The sequence below is a fragment of the Mastomys coucha genome, unplaced genomic scaffold, assembly GCF_008632895.1.
Source record: "Mastomys coucha isolate ucsf_1 unplaced genomic scaffold, UCSF_Mcou_1 pScaffold23, whole genome shotgun sequence".
NCBI lineage: Eukaryota > Metazoa > Chordata > Mammalia > Rodentia > Muridae > Mastomys > Mastomys coucha.
In genome coordinates this window covers 67,566,990-67,592,900 of record NW_022196906.1, presented here as the reverse complement: position 1 = coordinate 67,592,900, position 25,911 = coordinate 67,566,990, and the positions used below count along the sequence as shown (strand labels likewise).

Below are 25,911 nucleotides of genomic sequence, written 5' to 3'. Positions count from 1 at the left end.
AAACCACACAAAAAACAAAACAAAACCAAACTGAACCAAACCAAACTGAACCAACCAACCAACCAAACTAACAAAGAAACCCCAACCAAATAAAAACAACAAGCCCTTTGGTTATTTTGATACAACCCCTTACATCTCTCTCTTCTAAGTCTTCACACCCCACTGAAAACCACATCTCACATTACTATCCCAACTGCCTTTCCACTCACCACAGCTCTCCAGTCAGAATCGAACCAGGTCTGTCAAAAATGCTTCATTTACATTTTATCCTGTCTTTCTAATTATCATTTCTTATGCCACAGACTGTAAAGGATTCTCCTCATATGGGCGGATTACCTGTTCAACTTTGATCTTCTTAGTGTCTTGGAAAAAAAGCCACTTTTTCTTGGTGTTCTTTTTAATTATAGGACCATAGCTATTGATGATCAGGTCAGTCCCTCCCTGAGGAAATAAAAAGGGAAAGTATCTCAGTATTAGAGAGAAATTTGAGTTCATCAAAAAAGAAGTACACAGAGATTTTAAATATCCAAAGAAGACAACGTTCACATATGGTGACCTCTCCTACGTGGGAGAAAACATATTCAGGACATTTGTTTGTGATCAAAAACATATCGGGGCTGGAGTGGTGGCTTAGTGGCTAAGAAGACGGTCTCTTCTTCCAGAGGACTCAAGTCTGCCTCCCAGCACACACATGGCGGCTCACAGCTATCCATAACTACTGCATAAGGGGAATCTATGGCCTCTTCTGGCTTACATACACACAGGGCACATATGTAGTACATAGACATGTGCAGAAAAACACCCATACACATCACAAGAAAAAAATGTCAGGTTTACTCATTTATTAATTTAATAAATTAATTTATGTAGCCTGTGCTGGCCTGGTACTCGTGGTCTTTGCTCCTCAGCCTCCTGTGTCTAGGGGATGATAGGAATATGCTACCACACCCAGTTTGGTTGACTCTGTACCTACTCCCAACCCTTTCTCTATATGTGCTTATTTAAAATTATTTCCTATCCTTATTCAAAGCTCTGAGCACAAAGAACTATTTGGCATAAAGGGTGGTACTGATAAAAATTTTCTGTTACAGAAAGCAAGCGTTTGGAATTATGATGAAATGCTAATGGTTATGTGTGAATGGTTTGTTCATTATATTCTCCACCCAACCTTTTGCATGACTGAAATATTTTAATATTTAATATGGAGAGAAACAATGTCCTGGATCCATGTTTAACCAAAAGTGAGGTGTCATCTGCAGGCCAACCGAGGAGACTGGTCCAGCTGCTCTCTGTCTCTTTGATTTTAGACTTGCTGCCTCTTCTCTCTATTTCCTCTTTTACTATGTTTCTCCCGTTATCTTGCATCTGCTACCGAACTGATGATAATAGAACTACAGTATGTACGAGTATTTAGAAATTTTAGATTCCAGGGCTGGGGACAAGGCTCACTTGTACACTGCTTGCGTAGTATGAAGCCAGTCCTGGGTTTGACTCCCAGAACTATGTAAACAGGGTGCGGAGGTGCAAGCCTGTCATCCCAGAACGTAAGAGGAGGAGATAGAAGCTGAGAAATCCAGGCTACCTTGTTTACACAGTGAACTTGAGGCCAGTATGGGTTACGTGCTTTGAGAGAGAAAGAGAGAGGGAGGGAGAGAGGGAGGAAAAATGCTTTAGATTCTATGTCTTATTTTAATTTGAAATAAGTTGAATAGGGCTTGATTTTTATTATAAAGTAAATGCCAAAACAGTCTGCAAACAACACAAACACAACAGCAGAAATCAATTCAATAAAGACCATTGTGCTCAAGAGGAGTATACTGTGTCTGTTAAATGATTGTTTAAAATTAATATAAACTTGTGGGCGGGCAAAACGGCTCAGCAGGAGAAAGGCACTTGCCACCAAGTCTGATGACCTGCACTCAATCCCCAGACCAACTCCTACAAACTGCCCTCTGACCTCCACGTGTGTACCATGACATACAAATGCCCATATATGCCAGAAACACAAAAGAAACATGAACAATTAATATGAATTCTGGTAAAACTCTAAAATGTTTTAGTCACTGTAAACTTCTGGAAAGGGTCTTGAAAGATGGCTCCTCCAGGGGATAAACCTCTTCCTTGTGAGGCTGCCTACTGACTAGTTCAGCTCTGCAGGACACAGGGAGCAGCTGCTACACCATCACCTTTTCTAAGAATCTTTGTTAACAGTCTAGAAGACACTCTTTGCTGAGGTGGGCGTGCCTGCAGTTAGTGGTGCCTGCACATATTGCATGGTTATGGAGTTCCTGTGAGAATGTGACAAGGCAAGTCATCGTTAGCTGGCTTCCAGAGCACTCAACAGAAGCCTTGGCACACACAAGAGGTAGCACCCCCTAGTGACGGTTCCTTGCAGCATTCTACTACCTCGGCCATCAAGGGAAGAGGGCGCTTTAGGTGTCTGTGCAGATCTTTGTTTTACTTTATGTGTCTAAGTGTTTTGTCTGTATGCATGTGTGCCACATGCCTGAGGAGGTAGAAGAGGGAGTAAGGTCCCTGAAAAGTGGAATTACACCATGTGGGTGACGGGGACAGAACCTGGGGTCTCAGAAATAGCAGAGAATGTTCCTAACTGCTGAGCCATCTCTTCAGCTCTGATCTTTTTTTTTATTTTAAAACAACGTTTTCTGGAGGCAACAGAGATGGCTCAGTGGTTAAAAGCACAGGCTGTTCTTTCAGAGAACCAAGGACAAGTTCTTAGGACCCACATGGCAGCTCACAACCATTTGTAAGTCCAGTTCTAGAGGTTCTGATGCCCTCTTCTGCCCTCTGTGGACACTGGGCACACATGTACTGCACAGATATACACGCAGGCAAAACACTCATGTATATATATGATTTATAGTAAATACTTAAAAAAAAAAATTTAGTAAATCTTTAAAAAAAATCTTTGTACCTGATGTGCTCTGAGCATCAATTCAGGCAACCACCAAACTCAGTGTAAAATAATCTAAATGCTGAGTCCACAAGCACAGGGGGCCCAATTACACGAAACTATAGCTAATGATAGCCCAGAGAATCCTGTCTCACGGATCTGTCTTTCCCATCTCTTCCTGGATCTTCCATCCTTTGCACTTTTAGGTGTCTTCAACTTCTCTCTGAAAACTGTGGGTGGATTATACAACACATTCAAAACACTTTCCTGGTAATTTCCCAGAAAGAGAGAAGCATTATTTAGCGAACCTTCGCATCAATGAAGCTGCTGGGCATCATGGGTACCAAGGACTCTTCATTCTCTGTAGCTCTCTCCAGGTTCTTCCCCATGTCACTCCCTGCTGCTACAGAGGCACTGGCTCGGGATAACGGCTGGGTTCCACTCTGCGCCATCTTAGAGGCGGATGACTTCCTGAAATATTGATAAGAAAACCTTCTCATCTCAATGGGCATGGGCAAGTGTACCAAATCATAACTTTTTTTTTTCTTTTGAGACAGTGACTTGTGTATCCCAAACTGGCCTTAAACTTATGGCAGAAAATGTCTACGAATTTCCTTTTGTGTGTGTGTGTGTGTGTGTGTTTTAAAACTTTACATTATTTATTTGGTGTGTATGTGTCTGTGTGTACTCGCATGTATATGTACGTGAGAAGTTCACAAGACAACTAGCAAGACTCACTTCACTTCTACCCTGTAGGTTTTGAGGATTTAGCTCACCTCTATCTACCTAGCCATCCTGAAGGCCCCTTGACCTTGAACTACTGACCCTTCTGCTTCCATCTCCTGACTGCTACCATGAGAAGCACATCCTGAAAGCACAACTGGCTTGCTGAAGATTGAACCCAGGGCTTCATGATACTAGCAGAGCATTCTGCTAACTAAGCTAGCTCTTTAGCCCACAGGCTTTGAAACAACAGGGTTCTTGAATGCCTGTGTCTCAAAAACTTTGTTAATTAAATACGAGATCTTTAACTTAACTCACAGTTGCAGTGTTTGATTTGCCTGACGGCTAAGAGCTAACACATCCCTATCTACTTCATTAGCGTCAATGCTGTCTGGGATCCCAGCCACTTGTCCTGTGCCTCCTCAGTGACTGGGGCATATCTGGCACCACCACTTAGACATGAAATGCTAAGGAATCTTCTGGGGGAAGGGTGTGCTGGATCAAGAGTGCCATTAAAACGGACACAAAAGCAGAAACCAATCTCTCAAGTGTTACTTCTCATTTTCTCAGAACGACATAGAAATGCAGGAACCAAATCCTCATTTAGGGATTTTTATTGGCACAGCATTTTCCCCTCAAATGGCTGGAAAATGATCTCAGTATAAATTCAGCACATTCCAAGCTGTAAAAACCCCATAATATAGCATTCATTTTAAGGAGAAAAACACCCAGTTATGCTACAAGGCACTTGATTTCAATTTGTTTCCTGCAGCTGCTATCGTTTAAATATTTTTAACCACGACAGCATGTCTCTCTGCATAAGTATCTGTGTCTGACTGTGTGTGTGTGTGTGTGTGTCTGTCCATGTGTGTGTCATGCATGTGTGTTTGCATGTATGGACATGTGGAGAGCTGAGGTTGACCCAGGGGTCTTCCTCAATCATTTCCCACCTTACACTGAGACGCGGTCTCTCAATGAACCTGGAGCTCGTCATTTCTGCTAGACTGGCTTACTGAGCCACAGGGACTTTTCTGCCTTTGCCTCTTGAAAGCTGGGATGAAAGGCTGGCACTGTACCCACCTGGCATCACTGCAGGTCCTGGACCTTTGGTTCTTACACCTGGCACAGTAAATACTATCCTTGTGAGCCATCACCCCAGGTCCTACACCAGCATCTACAACAAGGGAAACGCACCTGGCTTTGCTTCGGTATATCAAGATGAGGACACAGATGAGGATACAGGTCAAGGCTATGCCAACGCCGACTGTGATGCCTGTCATTGACTTTTGGTCCAGATGGTAATAGCCTGAATAAACTAGAGTGAGAACACGTTTAATCAATCAGAAGAAAAGAATCACATTCCATATATCATAGTTCAGAGAATTGCTTTTCTATAATTTGCCTTTATCTCATAGGGAAAGTTTTGACACTATATCATGAATTGATTTCTGCCAGTGATTATGTAAGTCAATTCATTTTCCAATATTGAATCTTGAGACCATATGTAGACAAATACTATATCATCAAATAATGAACACTAATCTAGAATTTTGTTGGGGACCAAATGACACTTGGCTGAACCTGCCCCAGCTGGCCCTGCATTGCTGAGAGAAACATCCTGCCCCAACTAATTGAGAACCCTGAGATTAACATCCTGCCTGACAATCACAAGGATCCGGCTTGGCCCTGAGAAAAAGAACATTCACAGAAATCCACCCCCTCTCCACCTGTCACCCTGGAGCTCAACCACAGAAGATTTTGTAACCTTCCAGTTCCTTCCTTCCTCTCCCCCTCCCCTTGTAAACTTCCTTCTCCCTCCTTCCTCTCCCCCTCCCTCCAAGATTTTTGCTTTAAATATGCTCTCCTCAACCAAGTAAACGGCTCTTGACAAGCAATGCTTCCTTGAGTCCTGTCGTCTCTCGCCCATTCTTTATTCACAGGTTGTGACCCTCCTCGTTCCCCCGAATAACTTGACATGCAGGCCAGGTCAGAACTTATTTAATTTTAAAAATTCATTTTATTTTTAATTTATGTCTGAGTGTATGTACACATTTGTGCAGTGCCCACAGAGACCAGAAGGTGGTGTCAGGTCTACCTGATGCTGGGAACCAAATTCTGGTCGCCTGCAAAGGCTGAGAGCCTTTGATAAGTCATCTCTCCAGCCCCTGAGCAAAGTAAATGACAAGCAAAGACAGGGTGCTCTCCTCTTCCCCAACCATAAGGTGGCTATGGCAGTTACCTCCTTCCTGTCCTTAATTCTGACTATCTGCTTTTCTTGCCTTTTTCCACAAGAACCATCGACTATTCTGTGGCTCTCAACCCAGTTAAAGCTGCTCTTCACTTCAAAAGAGGCGCCTAGTCCTGGACCCCAGGGGGCCCTGGCGCCCAGGAGGCTCCTCTGGGAGGAGTGGGTGAGAGTTGCTGCTTAGCCACTTTTTCCCCCTCCCCTCCCAACTATTTTTCTGGATAAAAACCACCTTCTGTCTGTTTGGGAGAGCTTTTTCTTAATGAAAGCCAGGCTCCTCCTGGGCTTGGTATCACAGCCACCTCTGCTGTTGGTTTCCTCAGAACCTCCCAGGATGCTCCCACCCACCAGCCTGTAGCTCATCCAGCCCAGTGGCTCCCCAGCTAGGGAAACAACTGTGAGCACAGTGGTCTGGGAGCTGAAAGTTCATTCTGAGGTGATTTTCCCTTTGCCTTCTAGGACCACAGAAGAGAGCCAGGCAGTCCTGCAACCTTACAACCGCACCAAGTGCAGGTTCAGGGGGTGGCGATTGTGGGAGCTGAAATCAAGACTTAGGTGCCACGCACACTTTGCGTGATGGCGGTATTTGAGGCGTAAACTTCAAGGAAAGTCAGTCTCCTGCCTCTGCATTGTTGCCTGGCACCCCAAACTCAGAGGTAGCCCAGATATGTCCTCATACTTGTGTGCTAGGGGCCCACCAAGATATCATGTCTTAACAGCTAGAAAAAGAAAATTCGGACATTGCTCCCTGACCTTCACCAATGTTCCAAGGTCCTAGTTAAACCCTGGCTTGGAATGTTAAGCCATTCTAACTAATTGCCTCCAGCATTGTGGGTAGGGCTTTAAAGCTTACAGAAAGAGAGAGCATGGAGCATTCTAGATTGAACATTCTAGAGTTTGCATTCAGCATTTGGACTCGCTCGCACTCAGACTAGAACCAGAACTTAGGTGGACTAGGGCTTAGATTCATGCAGTCCGTAGCCCCCCGGGCCCAGAACGCTTGGGCCTGGGGGGTGCAGCACCAGTTGAGATTCAAGAGAGTGAGCATTTGAGATTCAAGCATTCAGCATTGAAGATTCGAGATTCGAGCCTCTACCCTTCTGGCTCGAGCACCCGCAGCCCCCTGGGACTCCGGCCTGGCCCATGCAGCCCGAGTGTGCTTGGAGCCCAGGGCTGCTGCACCAGTCCAGAGGAGATGGCTGCTGTTTTAGACCTAGTGTATTTTAGGTGGCCTCAGATGTACCTCGACAACTGAGCTGCCAGATTTTCATTTCTCTTTTGTAATGATTGTAAAAGCCTCATGTCATTTTTTAAGAAATACACTCAGACCTTACACCATTCGTGTTGACTCTGTTTGTCAAAGCCGAATCCCGTGCATACCTGGCCAGAACCCATCATCCCGCGGAACAAGGGACCCCGTAAGAAATCCCAGTCCATGGCACTGAGGGATTTAAAAAAAAAAAACAGTGACTGGCAGCATCCAGACCTTTGGCATCAGAAGAATCCAAACGCTTGGGCCTCTGGTTCGATTCTGAAGCATCCTTGGGAAGGACAGCCAGCTCCACGGAATTTGAAAAGGGCCCTTCTCCCACCTCGTTGGACGCTGATATCTTGACAATGTACACATTCCCTGCCACCAGGTTTTCCAGCAAAGCCATGGTGATTGCCCCTAGAAACACCACACGTTAAGTAAACTTTTACAGCCATGCAAACATGATCCTGCATTTAAGAAGTATTTTTTCTGAGGATAAATTAAAAAAAAAAAAAAAATCCCCCAGGGGGTCTGGAGAGATGGCTCAGCCACTCACTAAGAGTGTTTCCTGGTCTTTCAGAAGACCTGAGCTCAATTCCCAGCACCAAGGGATCTATTGACCTCTTCTGGGCTCCACAGTAGCCCCCAACCATGTAGCATGTGTACACACATAAATAAAAATAGAAGCAAATCTTTAAAAGTCTTTGTCCTGATTATAATAGTGACTATTTTCATTGTGGGTCATTGGGAAGACAGATATAAATATATTGATAATTTCAATGTTGACATTTTAATTATTCCTCTATGTGTACAAATGTATGAACACAGATTTTTGTTTGCTTTTTCAAGAACAATTTTTTTCTTTTTTGGTTTTTCAAGACAGTGTTTCTCGGTGTAGCCCTGGCTGTCCTGGAACTCACTCTGTAGACCAGGCTGGCCTCAAACTCAGAAATCCACCTGCCTCTGCCTCCCAAGTGCTGGGATTAAAGGTGTATGCCACCACTGCCTGGTTCAAAAACAATTTTTTTTTTTTTTTGATTCAGTATGGTGCTGGGTTGAACCCAGGTTCTTGTACATGCTAAGCAAGCGCTCTACTCCTGAGCTATATTCCACATTCCCAAAACATATTTGCCTCATGCACTTTCATATTTTAATGGGCTTTTAAAAAAGATTTATTTATTTATTTTATGTATATGAGTACACTGTAGCTGTACAGATAGTTGTGAATTTCATGTGGTTGTTGGGAATTGAATTTAGGACCTCTGCTTGCTCCGGTCAACCCTGCTCACTCTGGTCTGCCCCACTCACTCCGGCTCAAAGATTTATTTACTATTATACATAAGTACACTGTAGCTGTCTTCAGACGCACCAGAAGAGAGCATCAGATTTCATTATAGGTGGTTGTGAGCCACCATGTGGTGCTGGGATTTGAACTCAGGACCTTCGGAAGAGCAATCAGTGAGTACTCTTACCTATTGAGCCATCTCTGTAGCCCGCTAATATTTTCATTTAACATTGTACTATACATATACCAACATCCCATAAAGGCTTCTATGGCCAGGCAATGGTGGCACATCCCTTTAATCCAAGCACTTGGGAGGCAGAGGCAGGCAGATTTCTGAGTTCGAGGCCAGCCTGGTCTACAGAGTTCCAGGACAGCCAGGGAAACCTACACAGAGAAATCCTGTCTCGAAAACCAAAACCAAAACCAAACCAAACCAAAACAAGAAAAAAAAAAAAAGAGAGGTTTCTACGATGGTGTTTTAGGTGGTTTTGTTTGGTTAGTTTTCTTTTACTTTTAATGATGTGTAGTGTGTGTGGAGATGGGGTAGGTCCACAGGAGTGTAGGCCCACAGACGCTGGAGGGGCATCAGATCCCCGCAGAGCTGGAGTTACAAGCAGTTATGAGCAGCAGCCCTGATGCAGGTTCTGGACACTGAGCTCAGTCAGATCTTCTGAAGAACAGTATATCTTACCTACTGAGCCATCTCTCCAGCCCTTAGAAGGAATTCTCTAAACACAGCATAAAGTTGTGTTTGAAATTACACATGTACTTAAAGTGTATGTAGGCTTGTTTTATGCTGTTTATTTACATTATATATGCCTATATAATGTTTTACTCCTTATATACAAATGACGTTAAGAAGATTTAATTATGGACATTTCAGTGCACACAGAAAAGAGGCACATGTAATTTGCCCAGATCAATGGTTATGAATAAAAGTCCAGTGTAAGAAAAATTCCAGTGTAAGACCAATCTTTCTCAATTATAATTGTTTAAACCACTTAAGGTAACAGTTGTTTTAGGGGATCCTGTTCTTGCTTCTTAAACAGGAGCAGGGGCTGGAGAACTGGCTCAGCAGTTAAGAGCATGTACTGCTTATGCAGAGGACGAAGCTAAGTCCCCAGCACCCATGCTAGGTGGCTCATAACCCTTTGTAACTCTAGCTCCAGGGGATCAGAGCCTGTGGCCTCTTATATAGACTTCCCTCTCCCCCTTCCACTAAATAAATAAAAATGTTTTAAAAAGATATCCGTGCTTATCTGTCTGAGATCTGTTTCTCTCCAAAGGTAATCATGGGCACGCCCCCACAAAGACACACACATACATATAATTAAAAATCATTTTAGCTGGGCATGATGGTGCACATCTTTAGTTCCAGCACTCTAGAGGCAGAGGCAGGTAGATCTCTATGAGTTTGAGGCCACCCTGGTCTACAAAATGAGTTCCAGGACAGCCAGGGATACAGAGAAACCCCATCTCAGGGAAAATAAACAAAACAAAACAAAAACAAAAACCAAAAATCTTTAAATGAGAAAAAAAAAACACAAATATTTTCCAAATGTTCAATGTATCTTCTAGCAGCTGATTATATTTCTAAAACAAAAACAAAGGTTTCCTTGGGAACCACCGAGGCAAGCAACCCCTCACAGGTTAACTCATCTTAAAGCATCTCATTTTAGTGCTGTTAAGCATGCATGCGCTGCATGTGTGCGATTGTGCTCGGAGGGCAGCTGGCAGCGTCTTCCCTTCTTCCACACGTGGGTTGGAGGCGCTGAACTCAGGTCTTCAGGCTTGGTGGCCAGTGTTTTACCCACTGAGCCACTTCCTCAACCCAGGTTAATCCGCAAGGTGACCAGGCCCAGGCCAGCAAGATGCTCAGCAGCTAGGAACACTTGCTACCAAGCCTGATAAGCTGACTTTGATCTCTGGGACCCACATGGTGGAAGGAGAACTAAGCCCCCCACAGGTTGTCCTCTGATTTCCACTGTGAGGTCCAAGACTTCCCCCTCTCCCTTGTACTAAATAAATAAAAATGTTTTAAAAACATATCCGTGCTTCTCTGCCTGAGACCTGTTTCTCTCCAGAGGTAATCATCATTTGGATTCACAGATGTTTAGCATCTGTAGGTGACTTCTCTGTGATGGACACTGAGAATGCCTGTTTGGATCTTGCTGTTTCTTTCTGTATTTGAAGTGTTGCCCTTTAAGGAAGTCAACCATAAAGTTGTCACGGCACTGAGCAGTGCACAGGGACACCAAGCTTTCCTGGTGTGGGGAGGGAGTGTTCTCTTTTTCTCCTGATGCAGAGGGACCTACAGCAGCTTCAGAAAGCTCACAAGGGTTTGCTGCAGTTAACTACAAAGTCAGGGGCTGGAGAGATGGCTCAGTGGTTAAGAGCACTGACTGCTCTCCCAGAGGTCCTGAGTTCAGTTCCCAGCAACCATATGGTGGCTCACAACCATCTGTAATGAGATCTGACGATGAGACACCCTCTTCTGGTGTGTCTGAAGACAGCTACAGTGTACTCACATAAAATAAATAAATAAATCTTAAAAAACAACAAACAAACTAAAAAAACCCTACAAAGTCAGGGCTGGCTTTTCCACAGCACTTACTAGGGCGTACCTCACTAAGCAAGGTATGTATGTGTGAGATCCTCATACAGAGGCCACTCTGCAGGTCACTCGGTGCAAACTGGCCCAGCCACCTGTGACAGTGCCAGAAGCCCCAACAGGACTTGTTTTCATGTTCTCTGGTTTCAAGTTGGCCTGAAGAGAGTGTGAGTTACTTGAGTAAGGAAACTGCTAAATAAACACACCAAGAAGCCCTATTTAGAGCAGAAAGAGTCTGTGTTGTGTACCTTAGATGTGGGCAGACGTATTACAAAACAAAGATGTACTGTGACAAGTTAAAATTAGCCGGAGGACCAATCCAATTTCTTCATAAGTAGAGATAAAAATAAAGCCCCCATTCTATCATTAAATACCCTTAATTTTTCAAAATGCTCGGCAAAACTTATCACTACCAGGAGCAAAATTTTCATTTAATTAAAAAATGTTTTGTTGGGCTGGAGAAATGGACCATTGGTTAAGAGCACTAAATGCTCTTCCAGAGGTCTGGGGTTCGATTCCCAGCACCCACATGGCAACTCATAGCTGTCTGTAACTCCAAGATCTGACACCCTCATACAGACACATGTAGACAAGGCTGACCTTGAGCTCCTGATCCTCTTGTCTCCACATCTCAAGTGTTGCGATACAGTCACTAACAATCACAGCCAGGTTTACTCAGTGCTGAGGGTTACACCCAGGGATTCATGCCAGGTAAGCATCCCCCAGCTGAGCCATATGTTAAATTTTCTAAGTGAATCCGCAGTGTATGTATATGCAATCTTCCTGTCCATGGTTATCTTTAGTGGCAAGTTCCTTCACCTGACAGTTCATCTGGCCAGCCCACCATCACAAGTATCTCGATTCTCAAAAACTTTAAATTTTTGGTCTATCTGGTATTAAATATGAACATAAATATGTATAAATTTCCACATACTAAAGATTATCTGCTGGGCAGATCTGAGTTCAAGGTCAGCCTGGTCTACAGAGCTAGTTTCAGAACAGCTAGAGATAGACAGAGAAAACCTGTCTTTGAAAAACAACAAAGAGGCCAGGCAGTGGTGGCACACGCCTTTAATCCCAGCACTTGGGAGGCAGAGGCAGGCGGATTTCTGAGTTCGAGGCCAGCCTGGTCTATAGAGTGAGTTCCAGGACAGCCAGGGCTATACAGAGAAATCCTGTCTCAAAAAAACCAAATAAATAAAAAAGAAAAACAACAAAGAAATAAATATTATCAGACATGACAAAATCCAAAATCCTTATTTCCCTGTGTTTTTTTTTTTTTGGATGCTCCCACCATCCTAAAACTGTTGTGTTCAGATAAAAAAGACAGTTTTCCATTTTAAGTTCTTTATCGCAAGCTGCATTCCTTGCTTCTTAAGTAACTGTAGGTAAGTTGATGCCTTCATATTTTCTCTTTCAAAAACAGGACTCTATTGCTTTTTCTTATACTATTTACACTTGTTCTTTCTGAGCCAGGGCATTAACTAAGAAGAAAGCTCTCTGCATTTAACACATCAAAAGCTTCTCACAAGAATGTTTCTGAAAATCTTACCAAGAGGCACGCAGATCGTGTTTTCCTGCACACAATTATGTAGTTAGGAAGGTTCTCGCAGATGCGAAAGCCTACAATTACCGCCCGTGTCTCCAGGGAGCCAGAAATGAGGTAAGATATTCATTTCTGAGCTCTTTCCTAAACTCTTGTACAAGTCAATGTGAAAGCAAGCAGAGGAAATTCTTGTTTCCTTTTAGGAAGGTAAGAAGGAAGAATTTAAAATCATGTGCTCTAGGAACTCCTTATTAATATTCATGGCACCTCATTACATCAGATTTGTCATCTGGTCAAGTGTTGAGTCAATAAACCATCTTGGAAACAAGAGACTGAAACGGAATTGTGGTGGTGGGGGCAGTGAGATGGCTCATCGGTTAAAAATGTTGCTCTTCCAGAGGACCCAAGTTCAGCTTCCAGCAGCCATGTCAGGCAGCCCACAACTGCTGGCCACCTTCAGCTCTGGGGGACTCAGCATCCTCCTCTGCCCTCTCCAAGCACTGCACAGATGCGGCAGAGACACAGGTAAAGGTAAAATAAAATCTAATACAAAACACATGCTAGGGCCTGGAAAATGGCAAAGAGGTTAAGGATGCTTGCCACCAAGTGTGATAAACTCTGACTAGGGCTAGGCTAGTTAGAACAGAAAACATGGATCTCCAACCATCACAACTTCTGCTTACAAGGCCGGAGAGAGAGAAGGCTCAGCAGTTAAGAGCACTGGCTACTCTTGCAGACGACCTGGGTTCCTTTCACAGCACCTGTGTGGTAGCTCAACAACTCCATTTCTAAGAGATCTGATGTCCTCTTCTGGCTTGTGTGAGGAACTTCATTCATATGCACAGACCCACAGTTACACATAATTAAAAATAAGTTTAAAAACTTTAAAACTAGCTAGACAGTGGTGGTACACACCTCTTTTTTTTTTGTTTTTTGTTTTTTTTCCCCTGAGACAGGGTTTCTCTGTGTAGCCCTAGCTGTCCTGGAACTCACACTGTAGCCTAGGCTGGCCTCGAACTCAGAAATCCGCCTGCCTCTGCTTCCCAAGTGCTGGGATTAAAGGCTTGCACCACCACTGCCTGGCGGTGGTACACACCTTTAATCCCAGCACTTGGGAGGCAGAGGAAGGTGGATCTCTGTGAGTTAGGGCTACCTTGGTCTACAGAGTGAGTTCCAGGACAGCCAAGGCTATACAGAGAAACCTTGTCTCAAAAAAAAAAAAAAAAAAAAATCAAACCAAATCAAATAAATAAAATATTTTTTAAAAAAAAAAAAAAAAAAAAGATATCACAATCCCTAAGTTTTTGCTTTTTTTCCCTCCATGAGCTAGGCTTGGGCTAGCCACAAGCTTGGAATTTTTCTTCCTCATCTCAAAAGTGCCAGGATTACAGATGTGGGCTACCATCCCTGAAGCCTTAAACTTAGAAGTGCTTGGCAAACATCCTTTTTCCAGCATGTGTGAATTAAGGGCTGAAATATCATTTTAGATCCCATCTAAACTGCCATATAGAACGTGTCCAGACGGGAGACTGAAGAACATAATGTTAAAAGCATTCGGCAAGAATATTAAGGCCTTGGTAATTTAGTATTCCTTAGCTAAAGACAGACTAATGTTTAAAAATCTTAAACAGTGTTCTTAAGCCTTAATCAAGTTTTCTCTGAAACTAAAAGAAAAAAACCCAAAAACCTGGGGCCAGCAAGATAGCTCTGCAGGCAAAGGGGCTTTCTGCGTAACCCTGAAGACCTGGAACCTATGCCAGAGGCTGGATGTGGCTGCAGCATCTGTAACCCCAGCACTCCCACGGAGGTGGAAATAGGACTAGGAATCCTTGGCTCAGCCATCTCGAAGAATTCGAAAGCAAAACCAAGTAAGACTCTGCTTAAACAATGTGGAAGGCAAGAACCATCTCCTGAAAATCTCACCAAGAGGCACAGAGATTTTCTGACCTCGGTATATGCACTGAGGCACATGCATGTCTGCACTCACACATATAATAAATAAAGTAATTAAGTTAAAGATAGATATATCCCTTGCCAATGCCCTTTGAACAAAACTAAAAACCCAGTAATGATTTATTACTTTCTACATCCAAATGTAAGTTCCGTGTGGACTCCATATCAGCCCCCTTGGTCTCCCCTGTGACACTGGTGACTTACTGTCATTGTCCTCAATAACTGCTCATCATACTCACCTTCTCGGTGAAGGACCTGCCACTCGCCGGCAATCCAGGCCTTCCTGGAAGCATACAAGATGGTATAGCGTGTCACCACCGTCTCTGGGCCATCTGGGGGTTTCCAGGAAACAAGGGCAGTGTCATCTTCTATCAGCGTCACCTTTACTCCCACTGGGGGGCCTGTGGGTGCTGTAGGAACATGAGGGTGACAGTAGATGAGCAGGAGTAGAGGGGCTACAATCACCCCAATGCTGCCTGATTGACGGAGGAGTCTGAACAACCACAAACTATGGCATTTTTGAGGTTCACTGTATTAAAAGGAAATAGTTGAGACCAGCCTTCAACACTTGACTTTTCTGCTTCCACCTCCCAAGAGCCGGCATCCGGCATACATCATTCTATCAGGTTTATGTGGTGTTGGGATAGACCTGAGGGCTTTGTGCATGCCAAGCAATCAAGTGCTCTAACCATTGAGCAACATCTCCAATCTTAACTTCACTTTCTGGTTTAAAACACTTCTGTTTTTTAAAATCATAAAGAGGGTGTGTACTTGGTCTAAAGGACCAAGTTTATTACTGTTAAACAGCCAATTAGAACGGCTTTATGGCAGCAGGGTACTTGCCTAGCATGTGCAAGGCCATGGAAACATCCTGGCACAGAGAGGGAAGTACAGTTTATTGTTTCATCCGTTCAGCAGAGAAAGTTCCCAGAGGTACCAACTCTACACTGCAGCTCCTACTAGAATGTTTAGAACGATAACCTGATCCAGGCTTGAACAGGCGCTCCAGAGACTAACACGCTCATTTCTCAAGACACCAGGAATCAGCGTGCTTTCAGAACAGACCCTAATTTTTTCGCAGGTGAACATTAGTGAGATCCCAGAACATCAGCTGACCCCATGTTCAACGAGAGCTCAGAGTATGAAAGAGATGGGTTTGGCACTGTGCTTTTGTGGGAAATTGTCAAAAGCACAGCAGGTTCAGAGACAGACAGTAGAGCCACAGGGATCAGAGCTGGTGCACAGCCAGCCAGGCATGTGCAGCACTGGATGCAGGGCCACGTGGAAAAGGGGTTGTGAGCTGAGTTCCTAAGAGCATAACCAAGCTTCTTGCATTTTCAGTGAGCTGAGGCTTGAGCATCATGACTAACTGAAAAAAAAATTAAAGAAGAGCCCCCGAAGGGACAGAACTTAAAGCTCACACTTTAAGTCAGCTGGTTGGCGTTTAGAACAGTGTTGCTCTCAAGCCACCTGTAATGGGATCCGATGTCCCTTTCTGGTGTCTGAAGACAGTGACAGTGTGCTCACATACATAAAAAATAAATAAAGCTTGAAAAAAACAACACAAACAACAGTAAAATAAGTTATAAAGTGTGAAGGGTAACCTCCACAGGGAGGGTAACTTGCACAGGGAAGCTGCAGGTCCTACCTTCTGGCAGTGTGGAGTGGTAGACCACGGGACTCCAGGGACTGGACAGCTGATCCACATGCAGTCGGACAGCAAACTCATACTTGGTGTTTGGTTCTAGTCCTTGAACCAGCATGTGGGTTTCTGATCTGGGATGAAGATTACGGGGGTTGTTAACACCAGTAACATATCTCCAATAGTCGGTGCATCAGTTCACGTCAAGGAAGTACAATTTTCAGAACTGAATAGACAATGCGAATTGGAGCTTTCAGACATCTTAGGTTCTCAGCTCTGAAATGAGTGCTCCAGCTGAAGCCCGCGCCGAGCACAAGTCAGCTGAGCAGCCACGACCTTGAAGGGAAAACCCACAAAGACAAGTTACGTACGTTTGCAGGTAGAGAACCAGGGAGGCGTTCTGCAGGCCAACGGGGTTACAGCGGATGGTGTAGTTAATGACTTGGGCGGTAGTGAACGCCGGCCTCCTCCAGTGCAGGAAGATGGAAGAAGAGGTATTGGCCTTCGCGTAGAGATGGTGGGGAGGCGGTGGCGGAGGGACCATGCGATCACGGACAGCTATTGAGAAATGCAACATGAGTTTACTACAAGGGTTAGTTCTGTAGATAAGGCCAGTGTAATGGAGGAGGAGAGGACTCTAACTGTAGGTGGATCTGAGGGCTTTCTCCCACCAGTCTCTTAGTGGTCTATCCCCGACTCACTCACTCAAACTAACCCAGTCTCGTAGTGGTCTATCCCCGACTCACTCAAATTAACAAAACTCCTCTGTGAGTTGCAGAAAGGCATCAAATGCTTAACTGATTATTGAAAAACAATAGCTCTAGACAGTCATAGTAGCACAGGGCTTTAATCCCACCACTGGGATGGCAGAGGCATGCAGATCTATGCGAGTTCGAGGCCAGCCTTTTCAACATAGTGAGTTCCAGAAAAGCCAGAGCTACACATTGAGAGCCTGTCTTGAAAAACAAAACAAAAACAGTCCTGTGTGGTGGCAGATGCCTTCGAAGAAGGCTGAAGCAGGAAAATCTCTGAGTTCATGGCCAGCCTGGTCTACACAACAAGTTCCAGGACAGCCAGGGCCACACAGTGAGACCCTGTTTCAAAAAATAAAATAATCAAGAAATGAAAAAGCTATCCCCCCCAAACAAAAATCCCCAACAACAACAAACCAGATTGAAAAGCAAGGTGCTAGAGAAAGCCAGAGCTAGAAGCACAACACATAGATGCCATTAGAAACACCGGCCTCAGGGGAAAGGCAGGCAGACGAAGGAAATTCAGTGTGTGGGTAACCCATGTGTTTTTCCCAGCTAATTTCTAGCATTCTTCTGCTTGCAAGCAGAAGGTACCTAGAGTTTAAACACCCCACTTTTACTGAGATGTGCCCAGCAGCTTAGAGGGGATAAAGAAATTACCCCCCACCCAGTCTTCAAGTAGTAGGGAAATTGAACTTCAAACAGGTGTTGGTGGGTGGGTGGGTGGGTGGGGCTGTGTGAGTCTCAATGGAGAGCTGTGTGGCTGTCACTCACACACGCATCCGGGAGTGCTGACGGTCTGGTCGGCCTGGTAGCCGTCTTCCATGTTGTTGTAAGCCAGGAGCCTCACGTGGTATTTTCTTCTGGGGTCTAGAAAGGAAACCAGCAGCAGTAATTTGGAGCAGCCCTCTGGCTGTGAGCGGAAAGCCCAGCAGAGTGCAGGTTTGAGATGAACGCCCTTCAAAGGTGTGGCATTCCTCAGAACAAGGAGCCTTTCTTTCTCCTGATCCCAAGGCTCTTCTTGCTCGCTATCTGCAGTGATGTGGCCACTGGGACTAATTATCCTTAACGTTAATGTGTTTAACACAATTTCAAACTTCTGCAAACACTCCTCTTCAAGTAACAAAATTTTCACTAAAAATTTTTATCTTTATTTTCCTTTAAAAAATTTAAATTTTGGGCTGGCAAGATGGCTCAGCAGGTAAGAGCACCTACTGGTCTTCTGAAGGTCTTGAGTTCAAATCCCAACAACTACATGTGGCTCACAACCATCCGTAATGAGATATTATGCCCTCTTCTGGTGTGTCTGAAGACAGCTACAGTGTACTTATTTATAATAATAAATAAAGGGATGGAGCAAGCAGGGCCAACCGGAGTGAGCAGAGGTCCTAAATTCAATTCCCAACAACCACATGAAGGCTCACAACCATCTGTTCAGCTACAGTGTACTCGTATACATATAAATAAATAAATAAATCTTTAAAAAATTAAATTACATTTCATTTCTTCATTCCGTATATTCGTATGTCCGCACAAGCGCGCGCACGCACGCACGCACGCGAGGACAACTTTGAGGGTCAGGGTCTCTCTGGGTTCCAGAAGTCCATTTCACCAGGCTTGGTGACAAGTCACTCTACCTGCCAAGACATCTCATCAGCCTTATTTATTTACGTTCATTATGTACCCCAGGTTAGATTTAAATTCCCCACACAGTCCAGGATGGCTTGGAGTTCCATCCTGTCCTGCCTCAGTTTCCTCTCCATCATGGGTCCCCAAAAGTTATTTTATGCAGGTAACTATATTATATTCGAGAGTACCATTTCTTTCCTCAGAGTTAGAGAAAATTAGAACAAATGCCCTTCTGTAGGACCTCTGAGTATTTTTCTAAGTGAGTCTCTTCCAAGAAACCTTCATTTGCCAGCCCATATATATAATTCAAGAGAGGTGAGCTGGGGCACCCTCTACTGGTGTCGGGCAGCTATCACAACATGAAAATGAAGCCCACCCCATGCAGTTTTTTTCAATGTCCATGAATATTTGTCATTTTCCTTAAGCAAATGAAACACATAGCAGACAGATGAGATACTCATAGTTATCCTAAGGGTACACACATATACATATATTTAAAAAAATAAATCTTCAAAATGACTCCAATAGTGAAGTCAAACAAGTTTCAAGTTAAAATTTGAAAAGTAGACACATTTGTGAAATTCCAAAGTAATTTTTTAAGATTTTACATATATACTGATATATATTTTAGAATTTAGAAACTGAAAATATACTTTAATACTTTATATTAAAATACATTTAAAAAGATGCCTTGGGCAAGCAAGAAGGCAATGGGTAAGGTGCCTACTGCTAAAATTGACTACTTCAATTCAATCCCCAGGATCCACATAGAACAGAAAACACCGCCTCAAAAAAGAAAACATCTCTGTAAGTTCAAGGCCAGCCTGGTCTACATTGGGAGTTCTAGAACAGCTAGAGAGACCTTGTCACCCAAAACCAGAAAACAAGAAAACAAAACAAAAATAAAATCACAACAAAAATACCCAACCACATAACCAAAAGATGCAAAAAGAGTCTCCTCATTAGCCAGGCAGTGGTGGCCAAAGAGTCTCCTCATTAGCCGGGCGGTGGTGGTGCACGCCTTTAATCCCAGCACTTGGGAGGCAGAGGCAGGCGGATTTCTGAGTTTGAGGCCAGCCTGGTCTACAGAGTGAGTTCTAGGACAGCCAGGGCTACACAGACAAACCCTGTCTCGAAAAAAAAAAAAAAAAAAAAAAAAAAAAAGAGTCTCCTCATTAAAACAAACAAACAACTCCCTTTCAGGTGCACTGGATTCTGCTTTTATAAGTTATGCACAAAGTGTAAGGCAGTGGCTCAGGGACGCACAAAGCTGAACCACAGACTGGGAATTTATGGATAGCTATGTATGTTCTACTCTGTCCCGCTTTGAGGTGGCCGGATTAGGAAGCTCATGCTGGCCTTGAACTCACAATTCTCCTATCTCTCCTCTCAAGTGTAGTGTTTAAAGGAATACTCCACTCTCAGTCTAGACTGTGAGGCTATGATAAAGTCCGGGCCCTCTAAGTTTGCATAAATACATGTTCCTTTATCAGAAAAAAAAGGTTGTCTCTTACAACCAAATTCAAAATAGAACACACACACACACACACACACACACACATAAAACTGAGAGCTATCAAGCAAGTATTTTATAAAGTACTTACCAGAAAACACAGAACACTTAGATTTCATGACCCAAATAATTTCGAACACTCAGCACCAAAACTCAAAAAAGTTTTTTGTCTTTTGTTTTTTGTTTGTTTTTCGAGACAGGGTTTCTCTGTATAGCCCTGGCTGTCCTGGAACTCATTCTGTAGACCAGGCTGGCCTTGAACTCAGAAATCCCCCTGCCTATGCCTCCCAAATGCTGGGATTAAAGGCATGCACCACTACCGCTCGTCAACTCAAAAGTTTTGATTCAGATGACTATTTAATTAGAATATATTTTCTTCTTTCTGCCTATTATCAAACCCATCAATCAACTGAATCCCAGGTTTCACCTGCAGAGATTCTCATGAATTGAGAATGCAATGTTGGGTCTTCCAGAACATCTGCCAATCACAGACTGCCACACTCAGGGATGGAATGGACCCAGAAAAGGAAAGATGAGACAAACCTGTCTCAGAGCTTGACATAGTATGGCCATTCTTACAGAACACTGACTCGAGGGCCGTGAGAATGTATGGAGATCTCATTTCTCTGGAATGGGTGTGTGTGTACATTCATGCAACTGTGCAGGCGATGAGCACAGAATAAGTGTCTGCACGGAGTTATGTGGCCAAAAGTTGACACGGGGTGTCATCTGGAGCTATTTTCTGAGGGAGGGTGTCTCACTGACCCTAGAGCTTACTGATTCAGCTAGGATGGCTGGTCAGTGAGCGGCAGGGATCCACTTGAACTGGCCCACTCCTGGTTTCCGTGTGGGTGTTGGGTTCCCAACTCAGGTCATCACAACTGCACTTTACCAGCGTAATCTCATGGCACATTCCTGTAATCCCAGTGCTAGGAAGGCAAAGACAAGATCCCTGAGGCCTGCTGGCTGGTCAGTCTATCCAGCCAGTGAATTCCTGCTTCATCAAGAGACCCAGCCTCAAAGCACAAAGTGGAAAGCAACAAAGGAAGACAGACTCTGGCTCTACATACCTGTGCATGTGCACACACACACACACACACACACACACACACAAATTAAATATCTTCTTAAATTTTGCTTTAAAAATTGTAAAGTATAGCCAGGCAGTGGTGGTGCGCGCCTTTAATCCCAGCACTTGGGAGGCAGAGGCAGGCGGATTTCTGAGTTCGAGGCCAGCCTGGTCTACAGAGTGAGTCCAGGACAGCCAGGGCTACATGGAGAAACCCTGTCTCGAAATCCTCCCCCACCCCCCCAAAAACTGGAAAGTATAGAAATAATGGTCGGGCAGTGGTGGTGCATGCCTTTAATCTCAGCACTTGGGAGGCAGAGGCAGGCAGATTTCTGAGTTTGATGCCAGCCTGGTCTACAGAGTGAGTTTCAGGACAGCCAGGGATACACAGAGAAACCCTGTCTTGAAAAACAAACAAACAAAAACAACAACAAAAAAGGGCTAGGGGTGCAAAGCCCAAATAATTTTTAAAAAGTGTGTGTGTTTATGTGCATGTGCATCTGCACCACAGAATACATGTAGAGGTCCAAGAACAACTTTGTGGAATTAGTGCTGTCCTTCCACCTTTATGGAGATTCTGCTTGAACTCTGCTCTCCAGGTTTGGATGGAAAGCGCCTTTATGCTTTGAGCCATATTACTGGCCCCCTAAACATTTTGGTCAATAGTGGTTCAGCGCTGGAGCACCAGCTTGCACGAGGGTGGCAGTGGTCTAGCCCAATGAATGTGCTTCGCCTTTTCCAAGGAGTCAACCTCTAAGCAAAGGGTCCTGGCTGCTGCTGAGGGAGAGCCCCTGGCTTGTTGCTGAGGGAGAGCCCCTGGCCTGCTGCTGAAGGAGAGCCCCTGGCTTGTTGCTGAGGGAGAGCCCCTGGCCTGCTGCTAAGGGAGAGCCCCTGGCCTGCTGCTGAGGGAGCTCCTGGCCTGCTGCTGAGGGAGAGCCCCTTGTCTTCCCTCTGCTGGCTCTAGGCCTTGCCTGCTTTGTCCTTCCCGATTCATCTCTCCACAAGCTTATCTCTTTGGACTATTAGTCACAGGAGGCAGAGTGAGGCCCCTCTGAGGCCTGGCTGGCTGACCAAGAAAGAGCTCCCAGGGGTCAGGTAAACACTGACAGTGTCTGTCAAAAGTCAGGGGTTGTCTGAGATGCAAGGGTTAAAAAGACAATCTTGCTGTTACTTTGACCCTTTATGTTAATATTTCTTTTTATCTATATGCATGTGTGTATATGTCTGCCAGGTGCCGTTGGAGGCCGAAGATGGGTGTCAGATCCCCTGAGAACTGGGGCTACAGGCATTTGTGAGCCTCCTGACATGGGGTACTTGGAGGCAATCTTAGGAGCTCCCTGGAAGAACAGCAGGCACTCTTTAATGGCTATAAGTCATTTCTCCAGCCCTTGTTACATTTTACATCCTATTTTGTGTACATGTGTATATGTGCGTCGGTGCACTCATGCCATGGTGAACAAACAGAGCAATGAGTCTCTTCGACCACATGGGTTCCGGGGATCAAACTCGGGTTGTCAGTCTTCACGTCAGATACTTTAACCATCTTGCCAGCCTCTGCTTTTATGCTGAATACACCAAAGGAGATAATAATAAAAACCAACATTGCGCTGGATGTGGTGGTGCACACCTTCAATCCCAGCACTCAGGAGGCAGGGGCAGACAGAACTCTGTGAGCTGAGAGTCTGCTCTATGAGGCATATCCCATGCCAGCCAGCACAGTGAGACCTTGTCCCAAACTGAAACAAAATAGCCACAAACATTCTATATGAGTTACTAGTTAAATAGGTCTAAAGCAAGCTCCTCTTCTTCTAAGCCCTATTTATCTCCACTTGAAAGATGGACACACAAGGGACCTCACCAGTCGACGTTATAAGAGTATTAAGAAAAATTAGCCTCTTAGACACTCTACACAGCCCTGGGAATTGATAAACACACAAGCCTGCCATTGCTGCCAGGTGAGGGAAGCTTGGAGAAAGAGAGAAGGTGGTCCCTGCACTGCAAACTGAACAGGGAGGGCACAAAGCCTCAGCTCGATTTACCACGAATCATCTTTTGAGGTGTTTAAAGACTGAAGACATCTGCTTACATAAAGCAGGTCTAGTGTCCAGGATATCAGGAAATTAGCAATGAACAAATCCTCAAGCTGAGCTCAATTCACTGTCCTCATTAATATTCCCTGGCATGCAGGCCAGGTAAGGGTTCCCAGCTGTGTGTTTGACATGCATGGAAGAAGGAAGGTCAACAGGAAGAGCCTGTGGCCTTCCAGCGGCTCCCAAATGAACCATGGAAGCTCACATTTAGCAGCCCTGAAGACAATAAACACATTGGAAAACAAGTCAATAAATGTCTTCCCAACCAAAGAACAGTACAGTATTTCCTAAGAGTGAAATATGGAAGCATTTGAGGGCTAACACTAGAAACAGCAAGCAGATGGGCCCCAAGATTAATCCAATCTGTTAGCTATATCCAGATTTTAGACTTAGTTATTATACTCAACCTAGAACAAGAAAAGCAGAGGCCAACAAAGTGCTAGTTTCTGCAATGCCCAAATCATCATACGACGTACTCAGTGGAAATATTCTTCCTTAACAGCATATGACTTAACAATAACGGGGTGCCCACCGCATCTCTTTTCCCCTTTAATTTTTATTTATTTTTATTCATGTGTCTGTGTATGGGTATGAGCAGATATGTGCAGGGATCCTTGGAAGCCATCAGTGGGTGTTAGGTCTCTTAGAGTTACAGGTAGTGGTCGAGCATGGGTGATAGGAGCCAAACTTGGATCCTCTAACAAGCAGCCTGAGTTCTTAACTGCTGAACTGTCTCTCAAGAACCACAACTGTATCTTTATGGAAGTTCTTACATTATATGTTAAAGATTTTGGTATCATACGCTCATTTTTCACTGCAGCGTACCCCCCCAAGGGTCATAACAACTAAAATGCTTGTCTTCCTCCAGTTTTACTAGAAAACCTGCAATTTTCTCTTGCACCACTAGATGGCATGTGTGCTCGAGAGTAGACCAGGAGAGTGATGCGGGCTCTGTACTGGAATGGGAGGGACTCAGACATCAACTGATTTTAACAGGCCAATGAGAGAAGGTCCAACGGAATTCAGCTGCTGAGTAAATTTCACCAAACCAAAGCCTGGATTAACTACCAAGCAGTAAAAAAGGAAGGCTGAGGGCCAGAGAGATTGCTCAGTAGTCAAGGGGACTTGCTGCTCTTTCAGAGAACCTGAGTTTTATACCCAACACGCACATTGGCAGTTCATAATCACCTGTAACTCCAGCTCCACCCTTTTTTTTGGTCTCTGTAGGCACCTGTGCATGTGCGTATGTACACATCACACACACACACACACACACACACAGAGGCATGCACGCACACGCACGAGTCCAGTAGACTCTGGATTAAGCCTACTTAAATTTGGATCATGGTATCACCTATAAAGTAGAGATTAAAGGAGTTTATACTGTAAAATATTCAGAAAAACACTCGATACTTGTGCTTGCTGCGAAACAACAGACATGTAGGGGAGCGAAGAAGCGTGGGCATCAGGGGAATTCAGGTCTCAGGTTTAAATGGTTCTGTGGCTGTCATTGTTTCCTCATCGGAACTGCCTGAAAGTTAGAACACCAGATATTAAGGCATTGTGGACAACGGTAGAAATAGGTACCCGTGCAAGACAAGTCTAACTGAGGCAAAGTAGTTTGTTAAAGCTGAGACAGTATTGACAAGTGGGAACAATTAGTTCTAATTCAGAGCAAAGAGGCATCAGAGAGGTGACATTTGAGAAGCTGCCCCCTGGAAGCCCTGGGAAGCAGAGGGCTAGGCCAGGAGATGAGTGTGGAGATGCAGGAGATGCAGGAGGGGCCAGGTTTGCAGCAGCAAGGCTACATGAGAGGTAGTTACATACAACGGTTAGGCTGGGGACGATTGGGGAGAGCCGGAGAGCAGCCAGGCTGGGCGCTGCAAACTGTATTGGAAATACACACAAGGCAGCTGGCTAAATGGGCTTGTTGAGAATAAGTACTGAAAGACAGCAAGAAATCTCCCTATTTCACCCTGGGGTAATCAATACAAACAGAAGAGGACAAAGGCTGGCAAAGGGCTGCTGATGTTCAACTTCTAGGCTTTGAACCAATTTTATAACCTCAGTGGCCAATGGCCACATGTTTGAAAAGTCAGATAACAAAATGGCCAAGAGTGTACAAGTGAGGAGAACCCAAGAGTCCCAGGAAATGCCTTCTTAATATGGAGTGATTTCAGGGATGAACTCCCTTCTCTCTCTTTCCCTGGTTTTAGAATAGGTTATCTCTGAAAGGGGTCATCCCCTCTGAATAAGTGACATTACTATGATCCTTTAAGGTGATCAAATACGGATTGGAAAAGCAACACAAGTCAGAAACTAAAATAGTGTCTTAGGTTGCTTTCTGTTGTGATAAAACACTGATCAAAAGCCACCAGGGGAGGAAAGGGTTTATTTCAGCTTACAGCTGATGGTCCATCACAAAAGGAACTCAAGGCAGGAACTGAGGCCAAGACCAGCCATGGAGGAGGCTTGCTCCCCACGGCTTGCTTGCTTATGTTGTGCAGGACCCTCCCATATCAATCACCGATCAAAAAAAGGAAACAGGGAAAAAAATCCTGAAGAAACAGCAGCAGCAAGCACTGCTACTCCACAGCTCTGCCTACAGGCTAATCTGACGGGGGCGCTTTCTCCATTGCTCTGGCTTCCACAGCCCTGCCTACAGGCTAATCTGATGGGGGCGCTTT

General features: G+C 44.5%; 1 protein-coding gene across 2 annotated transcripts in view; it reads right to left on the bottom strand.

The window, feature by feature from the left end:
* The window catches only part of Prtg (protogenin), a 116,026-nt gene that overhangs the window by 7,762 nt on the left and 82,353 nt on the right, over nucleotides 1-25,911 (bottom strand). For both annotated transcript variants that reach the window (XM_031344351.1, XM_031344349.1), the window contains 8 exons: nucleotides 17,698-17,793; nucleotides 16,543-16,729; nucleotides 16,178-16,305; nucleotides 14,769-14,939; nucleotides 7,369-7,551; nucleotides 4,832-4,952; nucleotides 3,223-3,385; nucleotides 337-441 (listed from right to left, as the gene is read on the bottom strand). In XM_031344351.1, coding sequence (XP_031200211.1) covers nucleotides 337-441; nucleotides 3,223-3,385; nucleotides 4,832-4,952; nucleotides 7,369-7,551; nucleotides 14,769-14,939; nucleotides 16,178-16,305; nucleotides 16,543-16,729; nucleotides 17,698-17,793 — 1,154 coding nt within the window. The remainder of the gene's footprint in view (nucleotides 1-336; nucleotides 442-3,222; nucleotides 3,386-4,831; nucleotides 4,953-7,368; nucleotides 7,552-14,768; nucleotides 14,940-16,177; nucleotides 16,306-16,542; nucleotides 16,730-17,697; nucleotides 17,794-25,911) is intronic.